The 24,372-nt window shown below is 47.2% G+C and overlaps 1 protein-coding gene across 1 annotated transcript in view; it reads right to left on the minus strand.

Annotated features, from left to right (window-relative positions):
- Nucleotides 1–24,372, minus strand: part of ermp1 (endoplasmic reticulum metallopeptidase 1) — a 98,894-nt gene that overhangs the window by 67,250 nt on the left and 7,272 nt on the right. Inside the window, exons 2-6 of the mRNA XM_068029065.1 lie at nucleotides 23,066–23,367; nucleotides 7,858–7,985; nucleotides 7,641–7,746; nucleotides 5,352–5,498; nucleotides 4,212–4,304 (exon numbers count right to left, since the gene is read on the minus strand). Of these exons, the coding sequence (XP_067885166.1) occupies nucleotides 4,212–4,304; nucleotides 5,352–5,498; nucleotides 7,641–7,746; nucleotides 7,858–7,985; nucleotides 23,066–23,367 (776 nt within the window). The remainder of the gene's footprint in view (nucleotides 1–4,211; nucleotides 4,305–5,351; nucleotides 5,499–7,640; nucleotides 7,747–7,857; nucleotides 7,986–23,065; nucleotides 23,368–24,372) is intronic.

Genomic DNA, 24,372 nt, shown 5'->3' on the forward strand with positions numbered 1-24,372 from the left:
TATCTCTCTCACCCACCTCTCTCTCTATCTCTCTCACCACCTCTCTCTCACCCTCTCTCTCTCTCTCTCACCCACCCCTCTCTCTCTCTCTCTCTCACCCACCCCTCTCTCTCTCTCACCCACCCCGCTCTCTCTCTCTCTCACCCACTCCCTCTCTCTCTCTCACCCACCCCTCTCTCTCTCTCTCACCCACCCCTCTCTCTCTCTCACCCACCCCTCTCTCTCTCTCTCTCTCACCACCCCTCTCTCTCTCTCTCACCCACCCTCTCTCTCTCTCTCACCCACCCCTCTCTCTCTCTCTCACCCACCCCTCTCTCTCTCTCTCACCACCCTCTCTCTCTCTCACCCACCCCTCTCTCTCTCTCACCCACCCTCTCTCTCTCTCTCACCCACCCCTCTCTCTCGTCTCTCACCCACCCCTCTCTCTCTCTCTCAACCCACCCTCTCTCTCTCTCTCTCACCACCACCCTCTCTCTCTCTCTCTCACCCACCCTCTCTCTCTCTCTCTCACCCACCCTCTCTCTCTCGTCTCACCCACCTCTCTCTCTCTCTCACCCACCCTCTCTCTCTCTCTCTCACCCACCCTCTCTCTCATCTCTCTCACCCACCCCTCTCTCTCTCTCTCTCACCACTCCCCCTCTCTCTCTCTCTCTCTCACCACCCCTCCTCTCTCTCTCTCTCCACCCACCCCTCTCTCTCTCTCTCCCACCCCCTCTCTCTCTCACCACCCCTCTCTCTCACCACCCCTCTCTCTCTCACCACCTCTCTCTCTCTCTCTCACCCACCCTCTCTCTCTCTCACCCACCCCCTCTCTCTCTCTCACCCACTCCCTCTCTCTCTCTCTCACCCACCCCCTCTCTCTCTCTCACCCACCCCTCTCTCTCTCTCTCACCCACCCCTCTCTCTCTCTCTCACCACCCCTCTCTCTCTCTCTCACCACCCTCTCTCTCTCTCTCACCCACCCCTCTCTCTCTCTCTCACCACCCTCTCTCTCTCTCTCACCCACCCTCTCTCTCTCTCTCACCCACCCCTCTCTCTCTCTCTCACCCACCCTCTCTCTCTCTCACCCACCCTCTCTCTCTCTCTCACCCACCCCTCTCTCTCTCTCTCTCTCTCACCCACCCTCTCTCTCTCTCTCTCTCTCTCTCACCCACCCCTCTCTCTCTCTCTCTCTCTCACCCACCCTCTCTCTCTCTCTCTCTCTCACCCACCCCTCTGCTCTCTCTCTCTCTCTCACCCACCCCTCTCTCTCTCTCTCTCTCTCTCTCACCACACCCACCTCTCTCTCTCTCTTCTCTCTCTCCACACCCACCCTCTCTCTCTCTCTCTCTCTCCCTCTCTCTCTCTCACCCACCCACCTCTCTCTCTCTCTCTCACCCACCTCTCTCTCTCTCTCTCTCTCTCACCCACCCACCTCTCTCTCTCTCTCTCACCCACCCACCTCTCTCTCTCTCTCTCTCTCTCACCCACCTCTCTCTCTCTCTCTCACCCACCCACCTCTCTCTCTCTCTCTCTCTCACCACACCACCTCTCTCTCTCACCCTCCACCTCTCTCTCTCTCTCTCACCCACCTCTCTCTCTCTCTCTCACCACCACCTCTCTCTCTCTCTCTCACCCACCCACCCTCTCTCTCTCTCTCTCACACCACCTCTCTGTCTCTCTCTCACACCCATCCTCTCTCTCTCTCTCACCCACCCACCTCTCTCTCTCTCTCTCACCACCCACTCTCTCTCTCTCTCTCACACCTCTCTCTCTCTCTCTCTCTCTCTCTCACTCTCACCCACCCACCTCTCTCTCTCTCTCTCTCTCCACCCACCACATCTCTCTCTCTCTCTCTCTCACCCACCATCTCTCTCTCTCTCTCTCCGCACCACCTCTCTCTCTCACCGCCCACCTCTCTCTCACCGCCCACATCTCTCTCACCGCCACCTCTCTCACCGCCCACCTCTCTCTCACCGCCCACTCTCTCTCACCCGCCCACCTCTCTCACACCGCCACTCTCTCTCACCGCCCACCTCTCTCTCTACGCCCACCTCTCTCTCACATCGCCCACCCCTCTCTCACACTCTCTCTCTCTCGCACACCCTCTCTCACACTCTCTCTCTCTCGCCCACCCTCTCTCACACTCTCTCTCTCTCGCCCACCCCTCTCTCACACTCTCTCTCTCTCACTCTCTCTACTCTCACCCACACCCTCTCTCACACACATCTCTCTCTCTCGCCCACCCCTCTCTCACACTCTCTCTCTCTCGCCACCCCTCTCTCACACCTCTCTCTCTCTCGCCCACCCCTCTCTCACACACTCTCACTCTCTCCTCTTCGCCCACCCCTCTCTCACACTCTCACTCTCTCGCCACACCTCTCTCACACTCTCACTCTCTCGCCCACCCCTCTCTCACACTCTCACTCTCTCGCCACACCCCTCTCTCACGACTCTGCACTCTCTCTCGCCCACCCTCTCTCACACTCTCACTCTCTCGCCCACCCCTCTCTCACACTCTCACTCTCTCGCCCACCCCTCTCTCACCTCTCCACTCTCTCGCCCACCCCTCTCTCACACTCTCACTCTCATCTCCACACCCTCTCTCTACACTCTCTCTCACTCTCTCGCCCACCCCTCTCTCACACTCTCGTCTCACTCTCTCTCGCCACCCTCTCTCACACTCTCTCTCACCTCTCTCATCTCTCCACAGTCCCTCACACTCTCTCTCTCTCTCTCGCCACACCCTCTCTCACACTCTCTCTCTCTCTCTCTCGCCCACACCTCTCTCACACTCTCTCTCTCTCTCTCGCCCACCTCTTCCTCTCTCACACTCTCTCTCTCGTCTCTCTCGCCCACTCTATCTCTGCTCTCTCTCTCGCTCTACGGCCTATCTGCTCTCTCTCTCGCCAGACTCTCTCTCTCTCTCTCTCTCTCGCCCACTATCTCTCTCTCTCTCTCGCCCACCTCTATCTCTCTCTCGCCCACCTCTATCTCTCTCTCGCCCACCTCTATCTCTCTCTCGCCCACCTCTCTATCTCTCTCTCGCCACCTCCTATCTCTCTCTCGCCCACTCTCTCTCTCTCTCTGCACCTCTCTCTCTCACTCTCTCTCGCCACCTCTATCTCTCACTCTCTCTCGCTCCACCTCTATCTCTCTCTCTCTCGCCACACCTCTGCCTCCACACTCCCCCCACACTCCCCCACACCCCCACACTCCCTCCACACGCCCCTCTCACTCACTCCTCTCACCCTCCCCCCACACTCCCTCACCCTCAGCCCCTCACCTCCCACACTCACCTCTCTCACCCTCTCCCCACACTCCCTCTCACCCTCCCCCACACTCCCTCTCACCTCCACACTCCCCTCTCACCCTCCCCCCCACACTCCTCTCTACCCTCCCCCACACTCCCTCTCACCTCCCCCACTCCTCTCCCTCCTCCCACTCCTCCCTCTCACCCTCCCCCCACTCAGCTCTCCCCCCACTCCGTCCCTCTCGACACTCCCCTCTCACCTCCCCCACACTCGCCTCTCACCCTCCCCACACCTCCTCCCCTCTCACTCCCCCTCCTCCTCCACCTCCCACCTCCCTCCCCACACTCCCTCCCACACTCCCCCACGACTCCCTCCCACCCTCCCCCCACACTCCTCCCTCCCAGCCCTCCACTACACTCCCTCCCTCCCCACACTCCCTCCCTCCCCCCCCCCACACCTTCAGCTGTGAAACAAAGTTGTTATCTATTTAAAAAGCCAGTCTGACAAAGGGAAATTTCTCATCTCCAGTTACGAACCCCTCGCCAGGATAAGGAACGGCCTGGATACAGTCTACATCCATGGGCCGGTTGGCAAAGTATGGCGGGCCGGATCCTACCCGCAGGCCGTATGTTGGACAACTCTGTTTTGAACGATAACTGGACAAGTACTTCAAGCTAATGCAGGCACAATGTGCCAAAAGAATACTTCTGTGCTGTAAAAATCTTATGATTCTAACTAGCTAAGCTGGGCCATGATTATATCTATGAAGGGGTTAATTGAACTCAATGATCCTCAATAATTAATAGGTACCCAGTGGTGAACCCATGTGCAAAACTAAATTCTCAGTTTAAAAATTAATTGCAACTGATGGCACGATAAATGATCATTTCATTGTCACAAGTTACATATTTTGAAAAATTTTGTTCAAAAACAAATGTACACATTATTATTACACAGTAAGTGCTACAGGATACTGACCAGCCCTCTTAATGGAGTCTAGAGGAATTCGGTCTGCTGTATCATACTTTGTGTGGTAAATATAACCATTTTCAATGAAAGCCAGGTCTATTCCTGTAAAACAACACACATGATAAGATGCTCCCAAGCAAATTAGTAACACAATAAACTTTTATGTCATCTCAGAACACGAAACGCAGAAACCCATCAGGACTAAAACCTCAATTAAAATTATTGCCATTATCTGCCAAAAATTTTCATTGGAGTCAGGTTTGGGCTGGCAGCACAGTGGGAGTAAGGTTTTACTTTTACTGTTTTACTTCTAAATATTCCAAGTGACTGTTTCCAAGTACAGAAGATGGGAATAGAACTCATTACCACAGTACATTGGTGAATAATGAAAATTCAAATGCTCATTTCACTGATGAAGTTCTAGAACAACCCAGGAAGGCAGTGAAAGAACCAGTAAAAACAAACAGCAGAAACTCTATCATCTAATTACCGAACCCATCAGTGGAGGAAGGGAATGGAAGCGATCTCTTCACTATGATAGGCATCAAGGTTCCGCCATATTCTTCTTAAACAGCAGTATTGATTTGGTGCTAAAAGAGTTTTTTTTTTAAATAGTCAATAAAGGAGAGCCATTTTCCACAATTCCAGGTATTTATTTTAAGCCGAGTGTATTTAAAAATGGCACACACCCTCAATTTTCTTAAGGCAAATCCTCCCATATCTTCAATGTGTAAAGGCTGGGCAACCAGATTCCAGTGGCAATGCCTTCTCTGGGTGAAGAACAGATTTGCACAACAGCCACCCCAGCAACAACATGCCATCTGAATTTATATTTGTGCTCCAGGAGATGCCAGAGCTTCACTTGGAATGCCTCAGATTAAGAACTGAACATAGTGCGAATGCAAGCCTGTGGCTTTCCACTCCCCAACATTCAGTGCTAGTGCGCTAATGTGAAGTGCTGCCCAACAGATGGTTCCGTGATTCAACATTAAGCCTTCAAAATAAATAATTTTTAAAAATTTGAGAAATGAGGAAGGTGGTCTGAAAGTTAAAACTGAATGCACAATATTTATATGAATTCAGGAATACCTAGTCTGAATTGTAGTCAATTTACTAGAACAAAAATAACCAATAAAGAAACATTTGTACCTGGAATATTGCCATAGTCCCGATAGATTCGGAAATCAGTGTCAGAGGGAATGATCCCGCTCTGAAATACTTCCTGACCAACAACTGAAGCAAAAGGATGTTTAGCTGCACGAACATACGCCTGAACCAACCAAGGATTTTCAGGACCTTCAGGAGAAAAAAAAGCAGATCTTTAGGATCACAAGGAAAAAGCATCTCTCATTCCAGCTAGCAAACTGGAGTGAATTACTCCAGAGTTTGTTTCGGGCCTGGGCAGCTGATTCATTTTGGTACCTCCAAAGCTCAACCCTACCTGCTGGGCTTGGATGGCTGTGAATATCGGTGTTAGTGTTTGGACTTCATGATGCAACAATAACAAAACACAGGCATAGGACAGTTAGTCAATTCAAGAGTAATTGAAAAGATTTTCCTATCATCCCCAGAACAGAGAACCAATTTGGCAAATGAGCGTTCACTGAATTTCCAATTTTCCCCTCCCTTGCTGGCTCAGTGCCAGGCTCCACTCTGCCCTTTGGAACTTAATGTATAGGTGACCACACCTACATTCAGTTATATGAAGAGCAAATTTAAGGTGGCAGGGATAGGAAACCAACATAGGCTAGTATGAAAGCAAAAGCAAAAATACTGTGGATGCTCAAATTCTTAAAAAAAAAAGAAAATTCTGGAAATAGCAGGTCAGATAGCATCTGTGGCAAAAGAAATCGAGTTACCATTTCAGGTCAATGACCTTTCATCATTTTCTGTTTTTATTTCAGATTAGTATGGACTGGTTGAGGAACTACAGTGACATAGTGTGGACAGAACGCCAGCAGCCAAGTTTTGGACAAACGGAGAGTTTATGAAGGGTAGAAGATCGAAGACCAATGAAGAGACTGTTGCAGTCGTTGTGCCTGGAGTTGACCCAAGCATGTACAAGGCTTCAGTGGCAGCAGAGATATGGCTCATCAAAGACTGGAAGACAAGACCAGCATTTGCACATTGCAGGATCAGTAAATGGATGCAGAACAAATCCAGTGTTCTCAGTATACCGGTTAAGATGATGAGAGATTACTTTTTCTACTACAGTACCACTCGGCTTTCCAGCATCCATTAGAAAACTGGTTTGGCATTAAAATTATTGCTCAGTACTCAAAACTGTTTTATTTGAAGCACTTCTCTTAAATCACTAGTGCGCATCCAGTACCGGGAGAAATCTAAAGCCTACCAAAAATTCATATTACAGCATGAAAAAAAAAACAAATATACTTGCTCAGTTAGTCCAAGTTTCCACGTCCTCTAATGCTGCTTTTATACGATACAGAGACCCACACTCGCACCGGATAGATGACTACAATTCAAGGGTAAACCTGCCTAAGGCCAGTCACCAGGAAAAGCCAGCATAAAGAAAAAGTCTTCCCAGCCAGCCTTCAAGTTGCCACCAGCTGGTCGAAGTCCTGGCTTCGGGAACTGCCAATGCTAGCACAGGTCTCCCATGATATAAAAGCAGCTTAAAGCATGCAGACAGTTTGAAGTTGGTATCACTATCACACCAGTCTTTTCATTTCAATTTTGATCCCTCCCCTGCAAGGGGTGGAAACAACTGAACCTGTATCATGTACTGAGCAGTCACCTTAAATAAGATATGGCCCCAGAGTGTGAACATACCACAAACGAGGCAACCCACATCTCGTCGGGTGTTGATATCCTACAAACTAAGTCAGTGGCACAATGACACCCAACTGTGGCATACCTAGCGGGACAACACATAGCCCCACCTCAATCGAAAAACATAACTTATCAACCAAGGCCCCCCTTTCCAGGTCAAAACAATTGCATTTTCAAACTGTAAACTGGAGCAACACCATGGTCAGATTTCATAGGCCACCTGTGAAGTGGTGAATTTCATTTGACAACATATGATATGCTGGCACATTACATCATGGAATACATATTTAAAGCCTCAAATGTATTGACCTTTGGAGGTGAAGAGTAGAAAATGAAAAGAAGTAAAACACTGTCCCAGGACAAGAGGGAGAAGTAAGAACAGACAACACTACAAATTAATGCAGACCACCATCAGCCATCTTTTGCTAGTCAATTACAGGATTGTAGAGACCGCTGGATGAATGGTACTGGCAGGAAATAGGAAGGAATCCAAAATAGGGATAAAAAGAATAAACGACAGACGGACAGAAAAGTGTAAATAGGAGGTTTTGAAATACGATTCTTGATATTTCTAATTAAACAGAACACATACAGCAGCCATTGAATAATAACTACAATCTCTGCTACAAACAAAAAAAGAGTTACCTGTCTGAAAAACAAGCTCCTTCCCACCTACACCAGCAGCTTCCAGGTTAATAAATGCCCTTATTTGTTTAACCCAAGGGTGCTGTGTAATAAACCCGTGGCTTGCCTGCCAAAAAATAAAACAAGCACAGGATGTTGCATTCAAGGTCAGAAAGGCTTGTGCAATACTACTTTTGCATTACATATATTCAACATGTTGATCAGTGTTACAACTTACTTGCAAAATATTCTCTTCTGCTCCATTGAAAAGAAATATGACTGCATGTTGCAGGGGAGTAGATGAATTAGACAGCGCATGCAGAACTTCCAGCATAACTGCACAACTGACAGCATCATCACTGGCACCTGTCAAAAACAAGCAACTCTACCGATGTGAATCATCTGATACACTAGCATTCATACTTTCCATACAAATTAACAAATGCAATTAAGCCTTCCTCTGTATCGGCAGCTATTGGAATGCCAGGAGTGCCAATGTCCTTGATTTTTATTTTAAATTATAAGTATTAAAAAAGTGAAACTAAACTTCCCACATAAAGAACTTTAAAAACTGATAGCAGGTTTACAAATGTCTTAAGTTTCTCCCAATACATGCTGCACAGATGCCTACATAGTTACAAAACAAAACCCTTTAACATGATTGGATCTGGGCCCGAAATCGGTTTAAGAGGTTTCATTTCTAAAGAATGATGCGATGGTCTCAAATATATTTTCTACTCTCTAACCTGTTTGCACCACATTTACCCCTCAGAAGTATCTACCTGGTCTCTGACTCAATGCTTACTTCATTCACCTATTTTATAAATAAGTATCATTTTTGTGTGATTGTAATACTCTGGTGAGCCTCAACATTGCTGACTGGTAACCACACACACTAAACGGTTGGGGGAAAAAATCATGCTGTTTTCAGCTTTAAGTAGAAAAACAGCCCAAGGTCCTTCTAGAGATTCTAACCACTCCCCCACCCCTCCCCAATTACTCCATCTCTGGTTTCACCTCCTAACATTGAGGCCCCATCCCCAATACTTCCTTAATAAATACAAATTGCTGGAAATACTCAGCAAGTCTGGCAGCATCTGTGGAGAGAGAGAGAGAGAGAGAGAGAAAAAGAGTTAGTGCTTCGAGTCGGATATGACTCTTCAGAAGAAGGTAGTTCTGAAGAAGAGTCATAGCCGGCCCGAAACATTAACTGTTTCTCTCTCTACAGATGCTGCCAGACCAGCTGTGCATTTCCAGCACTTTGTTTTCATTTCAGATTTCCAGCATCCACAGTATTTTGTTTTTATTCCACTACTTCCTTCCTTTGCAATCTACTTGCAACTGATATTTTGGGAGTACAGCCATCTGGTACAGATGCCCAGGTCTCCCCCTCTCAGCGACATCCAAGCCTTTGGTCCAATAAAACTGTAATCTGATGCTACTTTCAAGGAAGCTGACTTTAGTAATGCAAGCATGGGAAACAGCCCCGTGTGCTTCATGTAGGAGTAGAGCCCAGCATGCCAGAGACCAGCAACCTAGTTTAATGGAGTTAAGGGGAGAGTGCAGAGTAATGGGATTGAAGAAGTTGAATAAAGAACTGTGTGCAAACAGAAGGGTCAAAGACATGAGTTTTGTCCTTAAATACCCCTAAAAGAATGAGACTTTGTTCTTTCAATTTATGCAAGCCTCGCATTAAACTAAAGGCTATCTGAGTTTTGCAACACTAATAAAAGGAGCTTTATTTGTTTAGTGATAGGCAGCCTAGCAGTCCTGAACTTCCATATTAGCTGAAGAGAGAGACAAAAACTGAACCCATCTCAGAGTCATTTACAACATAGGAGGAGGCCATTCAGACAATGGAGTCCATGCTGGCTCTCCATGAAGTAATCCAGTCAGTCCACTCCTATTGCTGTGCTGTATAACTCTATGACTCCCATGCTCAGTCTTCACAGCCCCGCAGGTTTATTTCCAAATGCCAATCCAATTTCCTTTTGAAATCATTGAACATCTCCGCTTCCACCACTCTCATGGACAGCGGGACCAGGTCATTACCACTCAATGCATTAAAAGAAATTCTTCTTCCCCTTGCATTTCTTGCCCAAAACCTTCAATTTGTGTCCCCCCCAGCCTTGTACCATTAGTTAAAGGGAACGTTTTTTGTTAATTTATCTAAGCCTGTCGTAAACTTGTACATCTCTATCAAATCTCCCCTCAATCTCTTCACTCCAGGGAGATCAACCCCAGCTTTTACAACCTAACCTCATAACTAAAATCCCCCATCCCTGGAACCATTCTGGTAAACCTCCCCTGCACCGTCTCAAGGGCCATCACATCCTTCCTAAAGTGTGGTGACCAGAACTGGACACAATACTCTAGTTGGGGCCTAACCAGAAGTTTACAAAGGTTCAGCATAACTTCTCTGCTTTTGTACTCTATGCCTCTATGAAGCCCAAAGATCCCATATGCGTTGCTAACCACTTTCTCAATATGTCCTATCACATTCAAAGATCAATGCTCATGCACCGTTACCGTCAGGTGATAAAGGGTGTGGGTGGTTCCCACAGTTCACCTCCCAACTGACCATAATCGTGTTTTGGTAGCCCCTCCCCACCCCAAGTGTCTCGAGGGTCAAATAAAGAGACAAATGACAGGTTTTCTCGTAAGTAAAAAAAGATCTTTAAACAAATCTCAAAATTATCGCAACCTGACACATACACGTGAAGAATAGAAAAGGATAAGAGCTTGTTTAAAGTCCCAAATGAGGCAACTGTTTTACAGAAGATTATTGTGTCTTCTCAGAGGAAGTCTTTTTTTTTTAAAGTTGATTATTCACAGGCTTGAATTTGTGGAGGTATTATACAGCTATAGTGGTTGTAACAGCCCAAAGCTGGTGGTGTGTAGTTTGTTACCTTCACAGATGGTTAGTCTCAGTCACTTTGTAATGTCTCTGCTGTGGTGGCTGTTCTTGGTCATCAGCATTTCTTGTCTGCATCCTTCTCACAGGCTTTGTGAGATGTTTCCTTGATCTACCTTCTCTCTCTCTCTTCCCCCCAAGGAGCTACTTTTTAAAGGTCAAAATCTCATATTAGCTTGTGTTAGGAGACACATGGCCCTCTCTCCTGTTGTAACCACAATAGGTCAGGATGCAGAATCCATGGCCATGCATTGATACCTGGATGGGTATAATCTTATGGCGTGGCTACTTCATAGATCTAGCAATGCAAAACTGGGCATCCATGAGACGCTGTGGGCCATCAGCAGCAGCAGAATTGTACTCAACCACAATCTGTAACCTCATGGCCCGACATATCCCCCACTCTACCATTACCATCAAGCCAGGAGACCAACCCTGGTTCAATGAAGAGTGCAGGAGGGCATGCCAGGAGCAGCACCAGGCATACCTCAAAATGAGGTGTCAACCTGGTGAAGCTACAACACAGGATTATCGGCATGCCAAGCTGCAAAAGCAGCATGCGATAGACAGAGCTAAGCGATCCCATAACCAACGGATCAGATCTAAGCTCTGCAGTCCTGCCACATCCAGCCGTGAATGGGGGTGGACAATTAAACAACTGACTGGAGGAGGTGGCTCCACAAATATCCCCAACCTCAATGATGGGGGAGCCCAGCACATCAGTGCGAAAGATAAGGCTAAAGCATTTGCAACAATCTTCAGCCAGAAGTGCCAAGTTGATGATCCATCTCGGCCTCCTCCTGAAGTCCCCAGCATCACAGATGCAAGACTTCAGCCAATTCGATTAACTCTGTGTGATATCAAGAAACGACTGAAGGCACTGGATACTGCAAAAGCTATGGGCCCCGACAATATTCTGGCAATAGTACTGAAGTCCTGTGCTCCAGAACTTGCCGCGCCCCTAGCCAAGCTGTTCCAGTTCAGCTACAACACGGGCATCTACCCTGCAATGTGGAAAATTGTTTAGGTATATCCTGCGCACAAAAAGCAGGACAAGTCCAACCCGGCCAATTACCGCCCCATCAGCCTACTCTCAATCGTCAGTAAAGTGATGGAAGGTGTCATCAACAGTGCCATCAAGCGGCACTTGCTTAGCAATAACCTGCTCAGTGACGCTCAATTTGGGTTCCACCAGGGCCACTCAGCTCCTGACCTCATTACAGCCTTGGTTCAAACATGGACAAAAGAGCTGAACTCAAGAGGTGAGGTGACAGTAACTGCCCTTGACATCAAGGTAGTATTTGACCGAGTATGGCATCAAGGAGCCCTAGCAAAACTGAGTTCAATAGGAATCAGGGGGAAAACCCTCCGCTGGCTGGAGTCATATCTAGCACAAAGGAAGATGGTTGTAGTTGTTGGAGTTCAATCATCTGAGCTCCAGGACATCACTGCAGGAGTTCCTCAGGGTAGTGTCCTAGGCCCAACCATCTTCAGCTGCTTCATCAATGACCTTCCTTCAATCATAAGGTCAGAAGTGGGGATGTTCGCTGATGATTGCACAATGTTCAACACCATTCGTGGTTCCTCAGATACTGAAGCAGTCCGTGTAGAAACGCAGCAAGACCTGGACAATATCCAGGCTTGGGCTGAGAAGTGGCAAGTAACATTCGTGCCACACAAGTGCCAAGCAATGACCATCTCCAACAAGAGAGAATCTAGCCATCACCCCTTGACATTCAGTAGCATTACCATCGCTGAATCCCCCGCTATCAACATCCTAGGGGCTACCATTGACCAGAAACTGAACTGGATTGGCATATAAATACCATGGCTACAAGAGCAGGTCAGAGGCTAGGAATCCTGCGGCGAGTAACTCACCTCCTGACTCCCCAAAGCCTATCCACCATCTACAAGGCACAAGTCAGGAGTGTGATGGAATACTCTCCACTTGCCTGGATGGGTGCAGCTCTAACAACACTCAAGAAGCTCGACACCATCCAGGACAAAGCAGCCCGCTTGATTGGCACCCCATCTACAAACATTCACTCCCTCCACCATCGACGCACAGTGGCAGCAGTGTGTACCATCTACAAGATGCACTGCAGCAACGCACCAAGGCTCCTTAGACAGCACCTTCCAAACCCGCGACCTCTACCAACTGGAAGGACAAGGGCAGCAAATGCATGGGAACACCACCACCTGCAAGTTCCTCTCCAAGTCACACACCATCCTGACTTGGAAATATATCACCGTTCCTTGACTGTCGCTGGGTCAAAATTCTGGAACTCCCTTCCTAAAAGCACTGTGGGTGTACCTACCTCACATGGACTGCAGCGGTTCAAGAAGGCAGCTCACCACCACCTTCTCAAGGGCAATTATGAATGGGCAATAAATGCTGGCCTAGCCAGCGACGCCCACATCCCATGCATGAATTTTTAAAAATTCGGCCCCTCGAGCCTGGTCCACCATTCAACTAGATCCTGGCTGATCTTCCATCTCAAAGTCATTTTCCCAGACTATCCCCATATCCCTTGAAATCTTTAGTATCTAGAAATCTATCAATCTCTGTCGTGTACATACTCATGACTGAGTCTCCACAGCCCTCCAAAGATTTACCAACATCTGAGTGAAGAAATTCCTCCGCATCTCAGTCCTGAATGGCCTACCTCTTATTCTGAGACTGTCTGCCCTGGATTCAACCCATCACCCTAGCCAGGGGAAACATCCTTCTTGCATCTACCCCATTGAGCCCTGTAAGAATTTTGTGTGCTTCAATGAGATTACCTCTTATTCTTCTAAATTCTAGAGAATATAGGCCCAGTCTCCTCAATCTCTCCCCAGGGATCAGTCTGGTGAACCTGTGTGGCACTCCCTCTATGGCAAGTATATCCTTCCTTAGGTGAGGACACCAAAACTGTACACCATGCTCCAGGTGTGGTCTCACCAAGGCTCTACATAATTGTAGCTAGACTTCTTTACTCCTGTACTCAAATCCCCTTCCAATAAAGGCCAACATACCATTTGCCTAAATAATTGCTAAATGCACCTGCATGTTAGGTTTCAGTGACTTCAAAAAGGGAATCAAATAGTGGAAAGGTTCAAGAGGATTCTATAAAAGATGGACAAGATAATGAACAAGGACACCCAGGTCCCACTGAACATCAACACTTCCCAATCTCTCACCATTTAATAAATACTCTGCATTTTTGTTTTTCCGACCAAAGACTACTTCACATTTTTCCACATTATATTCTATCTGCCACCTTCGTGCCCACTCACTTAGCCTGTCTAAATCCCCTCGAAGCCTCTTTGCATTCTCCTCACAACCTACATTCTCACCTAGTTTTGTGTCATCAGCAAACTTGGAAATAATACATGTTAAACACTCTGTTTCAGAAGAACCCATTCAATTCAGGAATGTCTCAATGGTTTCAGGATGTATTTATATCATCGTCACTGTTTGCCACAACTCCAAATTTGGTATCAACAAATTTTGAAATTCTACTCTGTATTCCAAGGTCCAAGTCATTTATGTATCTCATCTGTCACTGTTCCACATGTTGCCTTAGGAAAATAAAAGCAAAATACTGCAGATGCTATATATCTGAAACAAAAACAAAGTGCTGGAAATACTCAGCAGGTCAGGCAGCATCTGTGAAGAGAGAAACAAAGTTAATGTTTCAGGTCTGTGACCTTTCATTAGAACTGGCAAAGGTTAGAAAAGAATTAGGTTCTAAGCAAGTGCAGGGGAGGGGGGGGGAGCAAACAAAGGGGAAGGTGTTTGATAGGGCAGGAGAGATTAAATAACAAAGCTGTCCTGGGACAAAGCCAAAGTGTGTGTTAATGCTTGTGGTGAAAGACAAAGCATTAGTCCAGAGAGACTGTTAATAGTGGAGTAATGAGCAGCTCTGAATACATGAAAAGCAGGCACATGGTTAAAAAAAACATTAAAAAAGGCCAGTCAGGCTCTGAAGTTATTGAACTCAATGTTCAGTCCGCATGGCTGTCGAAAGATCAGATGCTGCTCCTTGAGCTTGCGTTGATGTTCACTGGAACACTGGAGTAGGCCAAAGACAGAAATGTGGCACGAGAGCAGATGGGAGTGTTGAAATGACAAGCAACCGGAAGCTTGGGGTCATGCTTTCGGACTGAGCGGAGGTATTCAGCAAAGCAGTCACCACAATGTAGAGGAGACCGCATTGTGAGCAGTGAATACAGTATAATAAATTGGAAGGAGTACTAGTAAATTGCTGCTTCACCTGAAAGGAGTGTTTGGGGCCTTGGATAGTGAGGAAAGAGGAGGTAAATGGGCAGGTATTACACCTCTTGCGATTGCATGGGAAGGTGCCGTGGGAAGGGGACGAGGTGGTGGGGATAATGGAGGAGTGGACCAGGGTGTCGCGGAGGGAACATTCGCTTTGGAATGCTGACAGCCGAGTGGAGGGGAAGATGCATTTGGTGGTGGCATCACGCTGGAGGTGGCGGAAATGGCAGAGCATGATCCTCTGGACATGGAGGCTGGTGGGGTGGAAAATGGGGACAAGGGGAACCCTGTCGCGGTTCTGGGAGGGAGGGGAAGGTGTGATGGCAGAGGTGTGGGAAATGGGCCGGACACGGTTGAATGCCGCGTCAACCAGTGGGGGAAATCCTCGATTGGGGACAACGGAAGACATATCAGAGGCACTGTTGTGGCTCAGAGCAGATGCGTCGGAGATGGAGAAACTGGGAGAATGGAATGAAGTCCTTACAGGAGGAAGGGTGTGAACAAGTACAGTCGAGGTAGCTGTAGGAGTCGGTGGGCTTATAATGAATATTAATAGCCTATCCCCAGAGCTGTAGACAGAGAAGTCGAGGAAGGGAAGGGAAGTGTCGGAGACAGACCATGGACCATTTCTCTCTGACTCCATCCCTTCTGATCCGACCCCTTGCGTGCATCCACCGTACGCTCTAACCTTCCCCTCTCTGATGCTGAATGATTTGTACTCAGCAAAGGACTCAGTTTTATCCCCTTACGCCCCCACCTCAATGAATTTCACGCTCGGCATGATGTTGAGCTCTTCTTCTGTTGCCTTTGCCTCCATGCTCACTTCTTTGACCAGGAGTCCTCCCCCCGACCAGCAGACACATTCACCCACCTCCAGCATTCTGCCTCCACCTGGACCCCTCCCTCTGGCCTCTTACCCACATTTTTCATTGAGAACTATTGGCGAGACATCGGCCGTCTCAATTTCTCTGCTCCGCGCGCTTACTCGGACTTGTCCCCCTCTGAACTTGCTGCACTCCGTTCTCTCAGGTCTAACCCCGACGTTGTGATCACACCTGCAGACAAGGGTGGTGCTGTTGTTGTCTGGCGTACCGACCTCTACCTTGCAGAGCTGAGCGTCAACTCTCAGACACTTCTTCCTACCTCCCCCGGACCATGATCCCCACCACCGAACATCAAGTGACTGTCCCTGACCTCAACTCCTCCGGAGATCTTCCCTCTACTGCTTCCAACCTCATAGTCCTGTAACCCCAGACAGCCCGCTTCTACCTCCTTCCTAAAATCCATGAACAGGACAGTCCTGGCAGACCCATCGTTCCAGCCTGTTCCTGCCCCAGTGAACTTATTTCTTCTTATCTTGACTATCTTTTCTCCCTGGTCCAGTCTCTTCCCACTTACATCCGTGACTCTTCAGCCACCCTACATCATTTTGACAATTCCCAGTTTCCTGGCCCTAACCGCCTCCTCTTCACTATGGACGTCCAATCTCTCTACACCTCCATCCCCCACCAGGACAGTTTGAGGGCACTCCGCTTCTTCCTTGAACAGAGGCCCAACCAGTCCCCATCCACCACCACCCTCCTCTGCCTGGCTGAACTTGTTTTCACACTGAACAACCTCTCCTTCAACTCCACTCACTTCCTTCAACTAAAAGCTGTTGCTATGGGTACCCGCATAGGTCCGAGTTATGTCTGTCTTGTTGTGGGATATGTTGAACATTCCTTGTTCCAGTACTACTAAGGCCCCCTCCCCAACTCTTTTCTGGAACATCGATGACCGTATTGCTGCCGTTTCCTCCTCCCGCCCCGAGCTATAAAACTTTACCAACTTTGCTTCCAATTACTACCCTTCTCGCACCTTTACATGGTCCATCTCCAAAATTTCCCTTCCTCAACTTCTCTGTCTCCATCTCTGGGGATAGGGTGTCCACTAATATTCATTATAAGCCCACCAACCCCTACGGCCACCTTGACTACACTTCCTCACACCCTGCCTCCTGTAAGGACTCCATCCTATTCTCCGTCTCCGATGCATCTGCTCTGATGATCCAACCTTCCACAACGGCGCCTCGGATATGTCTTCCTTTTTCCACAACCTAGGATTTTCCCCCCACTGTGGTTGACCGGGCCTTCAACCATGTCCGGCCCATTTCCCGCACTTCTGTCCTCATGCCTTCATCTCCCTCCCAGAACCGCAACAGGGTTCCCCTTGTCCTCACTTTACACCTCACTGGCCTCCACATCCAGAGGATCACCCACTGCCATTTCTGCCCCCTCCAGCATGATGCCAACCCCAAATGCATCGTCTCCTCCCCATCAGCATTCCAAAAGGATCGTTCCATCCGCGACACCCTGGTCCACTCACCCATTATCCCCGACTCCTCGTCCCCGTCCCACGGCACCTTCCCATGCAATCGCAGGTGATGTAACATCTGCCCTTTTATCTCCTCACTATCCAAGGCCCCAAACACTCCTTTCAGGGGAAGCAGCGATTTACGAGTACTTCTTTCAATTTAGTATACTGTATTAGCTGCTCACAATGCAGTCTCCTCTACACTGGGGAGACCAAACACAGATTGGGTGACCGCTTTGCTGAGCACCTCCTCAGTCCGAAAGCATGACCCCGAGCTTCCGGTTGCTTGTCATTTCAACACTCCCCTCTGCTCTCATGCCAACATTTCTGTCCTTGCCTGCTCCAGTGTTCCAGTGAACATCAACGCAAGCTCAAGGAGCAGCACCTGATTTTTCGATTAGGCATTCTACAGCCTTGCGGACTGAACATTGAGTTCAATAACTTCAGAGCACGACCGGCCTTTTTTTAATATTTTATTTTTTAACCATGTGCCTGCTTTTCATGTAGTCAGAGCTGCTCATTATTCCGCTATTAACAGTCTCTCTGGACTAATGCTTTGTGTTTCACCACAAGCATTAACATGTATTAACGGAGGAGTGGACCACGACAGCTTTATTATTTAATCTCTCCTGCCCTATCAAACACCCCACCCCACCTCCCCTTCACTTCACTTGCTTAAAACTAAATTATTTTCTGACCTTTGCCAGTTCTGATGAAAGGTCACAGATATGAAACATTAACTTTGCTTCTCTCTCCACAGACCTGCTGAGCATTTCCAGCACTTTTTGTTTGCCTTAGGAAACTGTCAGGCTACAGTGCATACGCGTGAAACTCCAGTTGTAACTGGATTGCAAAGATCTAGAAACATTACAGATTACTCTGTGATTAAAATGAAATTAACGGTTCTTTATCTGAACGTGCAAAGCATCTGCAATAAGAAAAATGCACTAGTGGCACAAAGAGAGGTAAATGATTTCAATCTAATCACCATTACAGAGACATAGGCCGGAATTTTACATCCCCCAAAAAGCGGGCTGGTGGCGGGGGGCATAAAATGGAATGGGAGGCTCGGGGAGCCCTTCCCGACTCGCTCCTGCCTCCGCCACCATTTTACACGGGGCAGCAGCAGCGAGAAACCAGCCCGCCCGCCCCAGGCCAAACAAGGCCCTTCAGTGGCCAGGTAACGGTCACCTAAGGATCTACTCCTGCCATCATGTTGATTTTACCCTTGGCTGGTCGCGCGGCCCAGGCCAGAGAAAAGCCATCTAACAAAAGTAGGCAGCTTTCTGACGGCCTGGGAGCCGGGGGGGAGGGAGCCCTCATGATCAGGCTGCTTGTGCCTGACAGAGGGCCGTCCTCGATGCCCCAACACCCCCCCACCCACCCCCAATTGACCACCGCTGCCTCACCGGGAACAAACCGATCACTCTTGGTGAGGCCCCAAAAACGCACCTTCGAATCTGGGCCATCCTTCCTCTTCTTGTGGAAGCTGGATCACAGATCCAGCAAAGGCCACCACTCCTGGTGGAACTGCTGGGAGTAAGAGCTGCCGGCCTGCTGATTGTCTGGTAGCTCAATTAGGCAGGACTTCCTGCCTCAATGAGGTGGAAGACCTGCCTCAGGCCAATTAAAGGCCTGGGTACCGCAAAATGCAGTCCTGATCCCCAGGCCAGGGGGAGGCGGTTCACCACCACTTTTCAATCGGTGGACAGTATCGTCCATCGAGGGTAAAATTCAGCCCATGGTTACAAGGTGATCAAGGCTGGGAAATAAATATTCCAAGGTACACAATATTTCAGAAAGACAGACAGAATGGCAAAGGAGGAGGGGTACCCCTGATAGCAAAGAATGACATATGGACATTAGTGAGAAAGGATTAGGCCTCAGAAGATCATGAAGTAAGATCAGTATGGGTGGAAATAAGGAATAGCAAAAATCAGAAAATACTGGTGGGAGTAGTTTATAGGCCCCCCCTAACAGTAATTATGCCGTTGGACAGAGCATTAAACAAGAAATTATTGGAGCTTGTAACAAAGGCAATGTAATAATTGTGGGGGATTTTAATCTTCATATAGACTGGGACAATGAAATTGGCAAGAATGGTGTAGATGATGAGTTTGTAAAATGTTTACGGGACAGTTTCTTGGAGCAATATGTTGTGGAACCTACTAGGGATATAGCTCTTAGTTCCAATATTGTGTAATAAAGCAGGGTTAATTGGTAATGTCATAGTAAAAGATCCACTGGGAAATAGTGATCATAATACCATTGAATTCCATGTTAAGTTTGAAAGTGACATGCTCCAATCACAAACAAGAATCTTAAGCTTAAAATCAATTACGCAGGTATGGGGGAGAACTGGCTAAGGTAAATTGTGTAAATAGGCTAAAAGGTATGATGGTAAATGAACAATTCAAAATGTTCAACAACACATTCCACTGAAAAACAAAAACTCAGCAAAAAAGACCCATCCATGGCTCACTCAGGAAGTTAAGGATAGTATTAGATTAAAAGAGGCTTACAATGTTGTAAAAAAAGTGAGTAGCAAGTTTGGGGATTGGGACTGTTTTAGAAACCAGCAAAAGGACCACCAAAAAGTTGACAAAAAGGAAAAAATAGAATAAGAGTAAACCAGTCAGTCATATGAAAACAGATTGTAAGAACTTTTAGAGGTATATAAAAAGGGAGTAACTAAAGTAAACATTGTTCCCTTAGAAACACAGAGACAGGAAAATTTTTGTTCATGCATGGGATGTAGGCGTTACTGGCTAGGCCAGCATTTATTGCCCATCCATAACTGCCCTTGAAAAGCTGGTGGGGGTGAGCTGCCTTCTTGAACCGCTGCAGTCCTTGGGGTGTAGGTATACCAATAATACTGGGCGGCACAGTGGCGCAGTGGTTAGCACCGCAGCCTCACAGCTCCAGCGACCCGGGTTCAATTCTGGGTACTGCCTGTGTGGAGTTTGCAAGTTCTCCCTGTGTCTGCGTGGGTTTCCTCCAGGTGCTCTGGTTTCCTCCCACATGCCAAAGACTTGCTGGTTGATAGGTCAATTGGCCATTATAAATTGCCACTAGTATAGGTAGGTGGTAGGGAAATATAGAGACAGGTGGGGATGTGGTAGGAATATGGGATTAGTGTAGGATTAGTATAAATGGGTGGTTGATGGTCGGCACAGACTCGGTGGGCTGAAGGGCCTGTTTCAGTGCTGTATCTCTAAAAAAAAAGAAAAAAAATACTGTTAGTATGGGAGTTCCAGGATTTTGACTCAGCGACAGTGAAGGAACGATGATATAGTTCCAAGTCAGGATGGTGTATGGCTTGGAGGGGAATTTGCAGGTGGAGTTCCCATGCATCTGCTGCCTTTGTCCTTCCATGTGGCAGAGGTCGTGAATTTGGAAGGTGCTGTCGAAAGGGCCTTGGTGAGTTGCTGCAGTGCATCTTGCAGATGGTACACATTGCTGCCACTGTGCATTAGTGGTTAAGGGAGTGAATGTTGAAGGTTGTGGATGGGATGCCAATCAAGCATGCTGCTTTGTCCTGGATGGTGTCGAGCTTCTTGAGTGTTGTTGGAGCTGCACCCATCCAGGCAAGTAGAGAGTATTGCATCACACTCCTGACTTGTGCTTTGTAGATGGTGGACAGGTTTTGGGGAGATAGGAGGTGAGTAACTCGCCACAGAATTCCTAGCCTCTGACCTGCTCTTGTAGCCACATTATTTATGTTGCTGGTCCAATTCAGTTTCTGGTCAATGGTAACCCCCAGGATGTTGATAGTGGGGGATTCAGCAATGGTAATACCACTGAATGTGAAGGAGAGATGGTTAGATTCTCTCTTGTTTGAGATGGTCATTGCCTGACATTTATGTGGCGTGAATGTTACTTGCCACTTATCAGCCCAAGCCTGGATGCTGTCCAGGTCTTGCTGCATCCGGAAACGTGCTGCTTTAGTATCTGAGGAGTCGCAAATGCTGTTGAACATTGTGCAATCATCAGCAAACATCCCCACTTCTGATCTTACGATGGAGGGAAGGTCATTGATGAAGCCGCTGAGGATGGTTGGGCCTAGGACATTACCCTGAGGAACACCTGCAGTGATGTCCTGGGACTGAGATGATTGACCTCCAGCAACCCAACCATCTTCCTTTGTGCTAGGTATGACTCCAACCAGCGGTGGGATTTTCCCCACCAATTCCCATCGACTCCAGTTTTGCTAAAGCTCCTTGATGCCATACTCAGTCAAATGCTACCTTAATATCAAGGGCAGTCACACAGGTTAATAAGGTAAGGGCTTTTAGAGTTGGGGGTAATATATTAGCATGGATAGTGGATTGGTTAACAGACAGGAAGCAAACAGTGGGCATAAACAGGGCATTTTCAAGTGGGCAGGCAGGAAATAGTGGAGTGTCACAAGAATCAGTGCTGGGGTCTCAGCTATTTACAACCTATATTGATGACTTAGATGAAGACACAGAGAGTAATGTATCTAAGTTTGCTGATGATACAAAGGTAGATGGAAAAGTAAGCTGTGGGGAGGACACAGAGAAGCTGCAGAGATATTGACAGGTTAAGTGAGTGGGCAACAAGATAGCAGATGGAGTATAATGTAGGGAAGTGTGAAGTTATTCATAATAAAAACAAGAAATGGTGGAAATACTCAGGTCTGGCAGCATCTGTGGCGAGAGAAGCAGAGTTAACATTTCAGGTCAGTGACCCTTCATCAGAACTAGCAGAGGCGAGAAATGTAATGGGTTTTAAGCAAATAAAGTGGGGGTGGGTCAAGAGATAACCAAAGAGAAGGTAAGGTGTTGATAGAACAAAGTCACAGAGAATAACTGACCAGAAGGTCATGGAGCAAAGGCAAACAGTATGTTAATGGTGTGGTGAAAGACAAAGTGTTAGTGCAGAGAGGGCGTTAATTGACAGAAAAATAGAACAATCTGGCCCAAAGCACAAACATTTCAAAAAAAGTAGTGGGTAGGCACATGGTAAAAAAAAATGAATGATGAAACAAAATGAAATAAAATAAATAAAAAAGAAAAAATAGCTAAAAATAAAAAGGGGGGCCCCCGACATGCTCTGAAATTATTGAACTCAATGTTCAGTTTTGGTCGTGAGATTAGAAAAGCAGAATTATTTTTTTAAAAGATGTGAAACTTGCAAGTATTGACAATCAGAGACTTGGGTGTGCTTGTACAAGGAACGCAGAAAGTTAGCTTGCAGGTACAGCAAGCAATTCGGAAGGCAAATGGCATACTGGCCTTTATTGCAAGGGTAACTGGAGTCCAGGAATAAGGAAGTCTTGCTACAATTATACAGAGTTTTGATGAGACCGCATCTGGAGTGCAGTTTAGGTCTCCACATTTAAGAAAGGATGTACTTGTACTGGAGGCGGTACAGCAAAAGGCTCACTAAATTGGTCCCCAGGATGAAGGGGTTGTCCTATGATGAGAGGCTGAGTAAATTGGGCCTATATTCTCTTGGGTTTGGAAGAATGAGAGGCGATCTCAATGAAACATACAAGATTCTGAAGGGGCTGGATAGGGTAGACACAGAGATTGCTTCCGCTGGTCGGGAAATCTAAAACACGGGGCACAGTCTCTGGCTTATCATTTAGGACTGAGGTGGGGAGAAATTACTTCACTCAAAGGGTTGTGAATCTTTGGAATTCTCTAACCTAGAGGATGTGGCTGCTCCATCGCTGAATACAGTTAAGGCTGGGATAGACAGATATTAGGTCTCTCAGAGATTTAAGGGATATGGTGAGTGGGTAGAAAGCCTAAGATCAGCAATGAGCGTATTGAATGGTAGAGCAGGTTCGATGGGCCATATGGTCTACTCCTGCTCCCATTTCTTGTGTTCTTGTGTACTCAGGGAGAAGGAAAAAAAGAAAGTTCAAAACAAAAAAAGTTATTTTACCTGGACTGTTGGCCACCGAATCAAAATGGCAGTTTGCAAGCATTGCGTGCTTTGCGCCATTCTTTGGTTCCAACTTCACGACAACATTGGTAATATTATCATAGTAGCTACTGAAACCTCCCAGAAAGTTAATACTGAAAAAACCAGTTGGTCTCTGGATATCCACTGCAATTTTATGTGCTACTGCACTTCCTTCTTTGATTTTCTGGATCTGTTTTAGCAGGTAGTTCACAGTCAGGATTTCATTAGCAGGGCTCCCAACAGGCCTGGGCCCAAAATCAGTGATGTGCTGGAGATGTTCCCTAAAAAATAAAAAGATAAAATTAAAGTTTTTATCAGCTTATTAAATGCAACAGATTTAACAGATTTATTCCAACTATTTTTTTTAAATAGAATAGAATAGACATCAATCTTTAGCCTCCAGTCTATATACCTCTATTAGATATCCAACAAGCTAGATCTTTCTACTTTCAGTTACCACTATTACTCATGTCCAGAATGGATGCACACTTCAGCTTATTGTACTATGTCCCGATTTCAGAAGTGTGCCCCTTATTACGCTGGTTTGGATTATACATTCCCTAAAATCAGCAGTTCTGAGCAGTTTCACCAATTTATACTGAATCATAAGCAAAAAAGTGTGAAGGAGATCAAAGACTTTTATATCCCATCAGTCTCGGCTGAGGTTTAACCCAAGGCTCAGAGATAAAAAGAAAGCGTGCAAACCCACTGCATCATACAGACATTTCTCCACCCTTTAAATGGTTTTGCTATTCTCACAATCATGCACAATTCCTCTCCCCTACTTCCAAAAAAAAAAAATACTTAAATTGGGAACTGGCTGAATAAAGGCCTGCTCAAGTCACAGAAAAAAACCCGACCCCGACAGAACCACATAGGAGCCGGGCCTGACCCGGCCCGAGTCCCTCCATTTTCCCCCCCGAGCCCGACCCGACCACCGCAACGTTCCCTTTACTTACCTTCCGACTCCCAATCTTCAGGAAGCTGCAGCATGAACATGACGACATCATAGAGATGCTCACACGCTCACTGCGCAGACTCAGTTTCCCTGGTTGAGGTCCCGGACTCGATCAGGTAAGTTTTTAACTTTTAACACTTACCTGCAATTCTTGCTGCGTGTCCGACCCAGACCCGGCCCAACCCGACCCCGAAGGCCAGAGCCGGATGAGTGGCCCGACCCGACCCAAACCCAACACGTCATTGGGTCCTGTCGGGTTCGGGTCGGGTAGCAGGCCTTTAGGGCTGAAGGTTGTGACTCACACTGGAATATAGATCCAAAAAAAAAA

Source organism: Heterodontus francisci, chromosome 4, assembly GCF_036365525.1.
Source record: "Heterodontus francisci isolate sHetFra1 chromosome 4, sHetFra1.hap1, whole genome shotgun sequence".
NCBI classification, from domain to species: Eukaryota; Metazoa; Chordata; class Chondrichthyes; order Heterodontiformes; family Heterodontidae; genus Heterodontus; species Heterodontus francisci.